We start from the raw sequence: 9,939 nt of genomic DNA, 5'->3' as shown, positions 1-9,939 counted from the left end.
GAATAATACACTGTATAATCACCACTTCTTTGGATATGATAACGTGAGAAAATTTCTAACACCCAATTGTGGAGTCCATAGTCCATCACTTACTACCTGAGCTCTTATAGCTCCAAAATTTAATGTAACCCCATGATTCAGGGTCTCCTTGAGTAGCAGACAGCCATTCATTTGATCAAGAGGTTCCATGTTATTGTTGAACCTGAATGTTAGTCAGCACCATTTTAGGGCCATTGGGTCCTAGTGTAATCTGCTGTCAGAGACAGGGATGGTCCGTCACTCTTGTGGATCATGTGTTTCAGTGGTGCTGCAGTTGGATCAGTACCTCAGGTTACGTTGAATCTGGACCAAGAGGAGTATTTGTATGACAGCATTTTGTCCTTTGGAAAAGTTAGCGTGAAAGGAGGAAATCTTGTTGCAATTGAGGGAAGTGTGGCACCATTCTCTGTCCCTTACAGGTGAGAGTAATACTTCATAAACATTTTCTTGTTTGTAGCAGCATGACAGCGATAGAGATATGATTTGTGGGAAATGTGTGGAAAGCATTATAGCCCTGGTGTAGAAAAAGACAGTGAATATCCAAAATTTATATGCATAGCCCATTGGTTCATTAGTTATCATCAAATTGAATGCTAAGTATATATTTTGTATGGTCGCCATATTTTAATTTTACATTCTGCAAAAGAACTGAACTGTCAGAAGTTGTCCATTTGTTACCATTTATTGCAGTATTTATTTGCATAATTTATTCATCTCTTTACCCAGAAATTTGTGCATGACCTTGTGATGCTTAAAATAAGTGAATGCTGTGATTCAGAGTAAAATGTTACTCTTATATTAAGGTTAGAAAATTACAGCTGTAGTTGTCTGAGACACTGCTCTACAAGCCAGAATGTCACAGGTTCAATTCCTAATGAGCTCATTGCATTTTTCAATTGACCTAATCCTTCCAGCTGCACTATGGCCCTGGGGTCGACTCAGCCTCTAACAGAAGTGAGTACCAGGAATCTTCCTTGGGGGTAAAGGGCTGACAGCGTGTAAGGCTGACAATCTTACCACCGTCTTACTTTATTATGGTATGAATCTGGCTGCACCATAGCTCAAGCGGTTAGTTGCTGGCTTCCCACCGTGGCGGCCCAGGTATGATCCTGGGTCTGGTCAAGTGGGATTTGTGGTGGACGAAGTGGCGCTGCGGCAGGTTTTCTCGAAGTACTTCGCTTTCTGCTGCCAATTTTCATTCCACCAATTGCTCCACAATCACCATCACCTATCATCTGGGGCTGGTACAATAGGCCAGAAGTGGCCACAGTACAAGGGACTTAGTCCCACCCCACTAGCAATAAAAAAAATGGTATGAATTTAACAAGGAAGAACTCTGATGAGAATCAGTCACTTATTTTTATACTCATTTAACTAGAAATCAGCAGCTAAAATACAGTATTTAATTTTCTTTATGAAATTTCTTGTCTAAAAATAGAGATGCATGATATACACAAATAAATATAGTAGCGCTCAAATAACAGAACTTTCCATTAACTGGTGCTATTGCTGCCATCTTAGAAGAACACAAGGCCTCCATATTGGTATTATTTATGGCAGGAAATTAAAAGTACAATATTGGGATGGTCTCCATGGGATGAAAAACTGTCAGCTGATTAAAAAGTTATTAAAAGTTGAAGACACAGAAACCTGAAGGGAATGAGGAAAGTGGGGTAAAAATATTATCCAGGTAAAAGTACTGTTCAGCCTGAGGCTCGTGCAGTTTTGACCGTGAAGAGTATATTTTCTGTGATGTGATGCCATTCAGTCTGACAGAAGTTCACTGATAAACTACCAGACTGCATGACCTCAATTAAGTGCAAAGTATGAAAATTTGTGATAAAATGTAACTAATCTTACCTCAGACAGGAAACAGGCATCAGAAGTTGCAAAAATGTTAAATTATTCATTATTTTCCACAGGGGAAAAATCCATTTAAATCAGGGTTGTCCAAGATGGCCAAAAAAGTACATAATTTACTATCCTAGGCTTATCACTATGTCACATGTTGACTAAGGTCCACAACTTTATTTAAAACTATTATGGAAAGCACTGCACACTATACGTAGCCATTTTTACTAGCCCTGTGAAATACCCGCTCCCCATGACCAGGGAGCGCTTGTCTCGCTGTGCAGATGCAACCTTTTACATTTCTTAAGCTAGAGGATAGAAGAATGCAGTCATTGAAATGAATGATGCTTCATTATGTTCCCAATAGATGACTATGCACCTGCCAAGTTTGAATGACATTGCGCAAAGCAACCTGAGTTTTAAACTCTAAATTTGCAATATGGGTTTTGTCAATAACAGCAAGGACGCCATGTTTTTCAGAGATCGACATATGTTGATCGCAGCAGTGTAAGGGTTAAATTATTTATAAAAGATTTATTCAAAAATTATTTTCAGCACAGAGGGTACTGAGAGTTACTTAACCTTTAAGAGCCTAGCGACACCGTATGGAGACCTTTAAAGTATAGCCGAGTGGCCGTGTGACACCGTATGGGTACGCATAGTCCACATGTGCGCACGGTGTATTAAAATCTAATTTTAAGATAGAAATTCTTATTCTACTTACATTAATTTTGGGCACCTGCTTTATAAGTAGACAGTCTTCCCTCCTGCGTCATCTAACTGAATGCAGTCCGACGTCCAATTCATGCACTTTGTCCAGATGTAACTCCATTTCCCACGCGAAGAGCACACACGACACCTCAGTCTTGTATTAGAGGAAGTCGGCCAGTGATGTCGAGTGGCCTCAAATCGTAACGCTTATAAAACATCACAATTTCAACTATCCACCATGGCCTCATTTCGCATGGAAGAAGCCGAAATTGAGAGGCTGCTGATAAATGATACCGATTCAGAATGCGGTACAGACGACTCTGAAAGTGGCGAGGAAGCAAGGGGGATATGCGGGGGTATTCCAAGAACAGTACCTCTGTGTGGCTAGTCCGAAATATACACAGTCAGAGTTTCTGAAGGACAGAGTACGATAAGACTTCGCCCACACTCATGCATACAGAAAGGTTCTGACATGACTGGAGAATGTGCAGTACAAACATAAACTTCCTCCCCTTTTGCCAGATAAGACATAGTAAGGCAGGATGTCAGCAGCATGCATTTATACTGCAGAAACTGTATGCATATTTGTGGACAGACGCTCGAAATTGGGAAATTTTTTTTTTGGAATCAGTGTAACAATTTTTACAGATTTTAAAATCTGTAAATTACAATATCTGATTCTATATTCTTTCTAGATAAAAGCAGCATTTATTTCGTTCATTTATCACAAAAATTGTAGAAATCACAGCATTTTCAGTAACATGCTTACAATTTTTAATACTCTACAGTGGCGGACATTTAAATTAACTCTGGCCTACTGCCATTACGGGAATTTAAATGGCCCATCTCTTAAAGGTTAACATACTAGCAGTGAAAGGGTTAATATACAGTTTCGATTAATTTTATGTTATGAATGTTCTGATAAAAAAGTATCATGTAACTATATGTTAAGACCTCTGACAAAGGTAAAACTTTATAATAGTGAAATGTACTGTAGTTCAGAACACATGTTAAACTGTAGGTCCCCTTGAATGTCCATTGTCATCATCCTACCATGGAGCAATTACAGTCCACCTCATTAAAATATCCTTTAGTCAGTCCATCTGTTATGGGTCTTCTAACATTTCTTCTTCCCCATATACTGTAAACTGTCTTAGAGAGACACTTATGATATTAAATGATCAAGGGCACAGAGATGTTGGAGAGAAATAAGCCATCATTAATAGAATGTAGGGGATTAATATCCATAATGTGTATATATTTACCGTCTTTTAGTGCATACAATTTCACTTGTCACTTCACACTACATGTTCAGGCATCATTCTGCCATCCTCAGGTGTATCATTCACATTAAACCATTGCACTGCCTGCCATCAAGTGTCCATTTATAAAATGATATAAAATATGTGTTCGTCGTTGTTCAATAATAAAATTTATATATTAAAACTGGTTAAGATCTATCATCTTACATGTCGTATATCAAACTCATGTGTAACACCATTCATCCGCTATGGGAGTCGTTCTTCTTATGTTTTAATTGCGTATATACTGTGTCTTATGGTGTGTCTTTCTTATGTGGCTGCGTGCATTGTATTGCTGGATGTATGTGTAAGACGGTAAATATATACACATTATGGATACGAATCAGTGCAACAGGACGCTAAAATACAACATTATGTAGGGGTTGGTAGTGTGGCTTCTTTTTGTCTTGTTCATTCTGTCGTGACCCAAGATGGTGGCGGGTCGACTGAATTATGTTGGCCGAGCGGTAGCGTAATAATTCAGTGATGGTGATGGTCAGTTGGCTGCTGGAGCGGGTATTCCAACCACAAAGAGCAAATACTCACTACAGATAATAGAGGATTTATTGATTCTTAGTGTATATTACATACAAGCGCTGGTGGACGTAAGCCTGGCCAGCCTTCCCATAGCCCCAACCCAGACAAAATGCACCCTTCAACTTTCCTCTTCTTCTTAAAACCTATCTAAAACTAAACTTGCAGACCAATGTCCCGAGACATGAACCCTCATGCAGATCAGATTACACCAGTTGCTGTTGAAGGATAGGTCCCAGACGAAACACTCCAGGACCCCACTAATTTATGGAATGGCAGGGGTAGATATAACATTTTTCTCTGAGGAAGCAGGTCAACCTCTTGACGTGCTGTAAATTTAGTAGAGGGCATGACCCCAGACATCAGACTCAAGTTCCTAAAATTAAAAAATTTAAAAAGGGTTGCGAACCCCGCAACAATTCAGTAGTGAAGCAGCCAATGTTCTTTGTGCATATGCATTTTTGACATGGCGAAAAAACTGGACATGTTGAGAAGCCCTATATACATTCTTTGAACATATGTTTGAATTATGAACTAAGTTTTATTCATAATCTGTTCACTATTTAACGCACCATTTTTGGTGTAACCAATGTTGCCTGTACTTTGCTTTTCATTCATATGCTGTAAAATATAATGACCACTTCCAAATTAATGTTAATATAGATGAAGCAATAGAACAAAGTACGAGAAGTATCATAAGCTTGCCACTCTTCATGAAATCAGAAAGGCAGGCCGAAAATCTGTTTTATACAGCAGCTAGTATAGTAGAACACAGAATTACTGGGTTTTTGGACTTTTTCCATCATCTGGAATTCTAGGTAATGGAGGACAGGATGTTTCAGAAACTGGATCTGTTTCCATCTTCAGGTGAGAAAGGAAGACACCTACTCAGTTGGGCCCCTTAGAAAGAGCTAATTTCAGTCACTGGATTGAGTGGTTGGGATTACGTCTTTCTAAGGGGCCCAACTGAGTAGGTGTCTTCCTTTCTCACCTGAAGATGGAAACAGATCCAGTTTCCAAAATGTCCTGTCCTCTATTACCTAGAATTCTGGATGATGGAAAAAATCCAAAAACCCAGTACTGTGTGTCATCCACCACCGTCAGAACCCTTTAGAATCTATCAGCTAGTGTAGTAAATAGGTGGTAGAATGAGTTGACTTACAGATGGTGGTCTTAGTGGGATAATGGGAAAAGATTTGGTAAAGATGAAAAATGGAAATACACATTAGTTTGTATGCTTTAGAGTTGAGGAGTACCAGGATGCGAATGAAGACCACGTGTGCCTCTACAAACCTCTCTCAAATCACTCAACACCTCAACAGCAAATTGTTCGATTTAACTTTGCTCCACGTCTGGAGGGATTTAGTGAAGTACAACAGCCACAGGTGGAAACATCAGCCGCAGCAGGATCTGCACTTGTGAGTGTGAGCTTTGTGCCCATCATATGGCAGTCAGAAGAACAATAAAAATCTGATTTGAAGTATGAATGTCCATTCCTTTCCATACTTTGCATAGAAGCACTGGCACTTATGGTCTGACTTTGGTGTATGGGAGCAGTGAAAGGAACATGTTTTACCATCTGTAAGGAATTAAAACTAACCATTTATGGTTTTGAAACATTAGACATTAAAACTTTACCACAGAAATAGTCTGACAGGAGAGAATTCCATAAATAGGGAACAGCTCTGTGTTTTAAATACCAGTCTGACTCAAGATATGACCATGCTACTTGTTTTTGCTCTGCTGTTGATTAATTCAGATAAAAAATTTAAGCTGTTTTTTTGATGGTCTGCAATTATGAATTTTGTATATCAAGATGTGAATTAACACATTGCCATTTTTCATATATAGGCATGTCACTTTTTAATTTGAGAGATTTTCACACAACTGAATAAAATTGTATGAAGAAACTACAAGATATATACAGGATGATTCACGAAGTTTTACCCTGGCTTATGGTACATATTCCTGGGGTTATTTCCTGCTAAATTTCCTTATAAACTTGTGGTCGATTTTCAATAGTTACGGAGTAACAATAGATTTTCGAAACGCATCATTGTGAATGCAGCACTATGCTTCAGCGTGGACGACCATACGTTCCAGTCAGCTATGTCAGCAGATAAGGTAGACAGGTTTTAATGTTGTGTGTAGGTAGATAGGCAGAGTGGTTCATACGCGTTCAACGCATTGTGTTGACATGCAGGGTGACATTTTTGAAAATCTTATGTAAATCCAGTCGTCTTCTAAAGCACTACAGTTTAAAGGAAACAGATTGATAGAAGGGTGTGATATGCAACCATTGGTATGTTTACAGAATGGGATGCTGAAAATAATGTAATTTTGTAACACAAAATCGATGAAAAATGTTGCACAATGCAAAATTAAGAAATTGAAAAAAAAATGGTTTTAGAATGCTTCTCTCCTAAAACATTAACCATTTAAAAAGTGTTTGTATTGAATTTCTAATTTGTTTTGACTGAAATTCGAAGAAAAAAAGATTTTTCGCCAGTTTTCAAATTACTGTATCTCTTTAATTATGAGTTGGATACCATTAGTATATTAACATTTTTTGTTCCAAATTACCTCAGGAATGCCCTCCCTAAGTGGGGGTAAAACTTCGTGAATCACCCTGTATATATATCCCCAGTAAAATGAGGTAGGCATGGTAATGCATTTTTATCTAGCCACTCATTTCATTATATTTGGGGTTGATCAGTGTGTGGTAACCATGGTGTAGGCTTCTTTAAAACTTTACATAGATTTGCATCATCTGTTATTTCTGAGTCTCCTTCATTAACAGTACTGTATTCTTCAGAACAGTCTCACTCATGGAGCTGAGCCCGTCTTGAAAAGCCGCCAATTGTGCAACTTCCCAGCATTTTATGAACCCTGAACCGTGTTCACAAGAGCCCTCCACCGGTCCCTGTCCGGAGCCAGATAGATCCAATCTCTCTAAGATCCATTTTAATATTGTCCACCCACCTACACCTTGGTCTTCCCAGTGGTCTCTTTCCTACCAATATCCTATATGCATTCCTCTTGTGCTACATGCCCTGCCCATCTCATCCTCCTTATCATTCTAATTATACTTGGAGAAGAATACAAGTTATGAAGCTCTTCATTATGCAGTTTTCTCCATACTCCTATAACTTCATCTCTCTTTGGTCCAAATATTCTCCTCAACACCCTGTTCTCAAACACCCTCAGTCTGTGTTCCTCCCTTAATGTCAGAGGCCAAGTTTCATGCCCATACAGAACCACAGGCAAAATTATAGTTTTGTATATTCTAATTTTTATGTTTTTGGACAGCAGACGAAAAGACAAAAGGTTCTGGACTGAATGGTAGCAAGCCTTACCCAAGTTCAGTCTCCTCTTAATTTCCTCCTGGATCAGGTTTTGATTTGTTATTAAAAACTCTGTGGCCTGTAGTCCGCAAGCAAACTATACCGACCAAGAAACCACCGCTTGTCAGCAAAGTTAATGCCAACTTTTGTGGATAGAGGGTGTTACATAATGAGCACAGCGGTTTCCCACAGCTGCTAATCTTCCTTTTGTAGACCAGATTTGATTACTTATTATCATTCCGAAATATCTGAACTGTATTAAATTTTCTTCTACATTTTCCTTCACAACGGTAAAATTATTTAAAAATCACTTTTGGCTTAATGGTCCTCCTGTTCCTCTGCCATTTCAACGGCTGGATGCTACAATCATGTAGATGTTCAGATATTTTTAAAGTTGCGTTTTATTTTTTTAACTTCTGGAACTTTTCACACTTGTGCCCTTTGGGATTGTGTAACTTCATGGAGCTGAGCTCTTTTGAGAAGCCGCCAATTATGGAGCAACTCAAGAACTTCCAAGCATATTATGGAACCTGAAGATTTATTACTGTGTTCACAAGAGCCCTCCACTGGTCTATCCTGAGCTAGATCAGTTCAGTCCATACCCCCCCCATCCTATCTCTAAGATCTATTTTAACATTATCCAGCCACTTATATCTTTATACTAGTAGTGGTGCCTTCTTGGCTTTCCCATCAGTATCCTATATGCATTCCTCTTCTCCCCTGTTCATGCTACATGCCCTGCCCATCTCATAATCCTTGACTTGGTGACTCTAATTATAACTTTGCAAAAGAGTTCAAGTTACAAAGTTCCTCATGATGTAAGTTTTCTCAGACTTCCTGTCATTTCATCTCTCTTCAGTACAAATATTCTCCTCAACATCCTGTTGTCAAACACCCTCACTGTATGTCAGAGACCAAGTTTAACAACAGTACATAACCACAGGAAAAATTATAATTGTATATTTTTTGGCAATGTATAGGTATACTAATTTGGATCTTGCTGCCTAATTGCATGCATTTTCAAATTTTATTTATATATCTTTATTCCATCTGCCACATGCTTACTTTGAAGTGCATCTCTTATTTTTTTCATTAGTATTCTGCCTCATAAGATTTCTCCTAGCAGTGATCAATGAAGTATATGTTCTGCTTTGTTCTTTCAGCACAGCATATAGTTTATCAGAAATTAAATGTGCTTGTATGTGTGAGCAAATCCAACATTCTTTTGAATCCATGGTGAAACAAGCACTAAACAAGAGTTGTTTACAATAAAATCAAATGCTTTTAATGTAATAATATTCACATCAGTATACCGTTTTATTCTTCACAACAATTTTGGTGAAATTGTTGTGATCATTATGTTCAGACAGCATAAGCCAACTTTGATACTGTGGGAGCATGTTGGTGTGTGTGGCAGTAGCTGCTGTTGGTGCTGATATAGTAATTTTTAGTTATATTCGAAAAACTACCTGTTAGAGTTTTAAGCCTGTGAGGCTGAGTTAATGGCCAGTAAATCTTTTAACAAAAATGAAGGTGGTAAAAAGAAATTAAATATAAACTAATCTGAAGATTATAGAACTAAATTTTCATGATGAAATGTGATTCATTTTGTCATATTTCTGCATGAAGTTTGTTTCTTTCTCGCAGAGTAAAGTATCTTCTGAAACTTTGGCATCTGCAAATGACAGCTTTATTGGTGACAGTCGACGTCCATCTCAAGTTCAGCAGTGGTTGCAGCAAATAATGGCAGAAACAGAGACAGAGCCATCCATAGGGGAACAGGAGAAGAACTTTGCTTCCTTAAGCCAGTCAGAACGTCTTCTTGACTGATTACTGTACAACCGCTTTTGAGTTCAGAGATGTGTCACAGGCAGACACTGTGAATAACAGTTTCCAGATTGTAGGATATTATGGATTTTAAACTTTGGCACTCATAATCAGCTTTACTAGATTACACTATAAATATGGATTATTCTGCTGAAAGTATTCATTTTTTTAACGGGTACCATAGAGGCTGATTTTAAGTGCATTTTGTGTTTATATTATTATGATACTTTGTTAGTTAGTGGTAATTTATTTATAATATAATATTTATTCCAGTTCTGTAGGTTATTCTAACTTTTGTATGAAGGCTGAATAAATGTAAGTACTTTACTTTA

General features: G+C 38.0%; 1 protein-coding gene across 2 annotated transcripts in view; it reads left to right on the top strand.

The window, feature by feature from the left end:
* The window catches only part of LOC111869312, a 20,618-nt gene extending 10,679 nt beyond the window's left edge, over positions 1–9,939 (top strand). For both annotated transcript variants that reach the window (XM_023860723.2, XM_023860724.2), the window contains exons 4-6: positions 303–458; positions 5,680–5,854; positions 9,428–9,939. In XM_023860723.2, coding sequence (XP_023716491.1) covers positions 303–458; positions 5,680–5,854; positions 9,428–9,610 — 514 coding nt within the window. In that variant the 3' untranslated portion in view covers positions 9,611–9,939. The remainder of the gene's footprint in view (positions 1–302; positions 459–5,679; positions 5,855–9,427) is intronic.

The sequence above is a fragment of the Cryptotermes secundus genome, unplaced genomic scaffold, assembly GCF_002891405.2.
Source record: "Cryptotermes secundus unplaced genomic scaffold, Csec_1.0 scaffold274, whole genome shotgun sequence".
Lineage (NCBI taxonomy): Eukaryota > Metazoa > Arthropoda > Insecta > Blattodea > Kalotermitidae > Cryptotermes > Cryptotermes secundus.
Note: the sequence above shows the minus strand (reverse complement) of the source record. Positions and strands in the feature narration are given on the sequence as shown.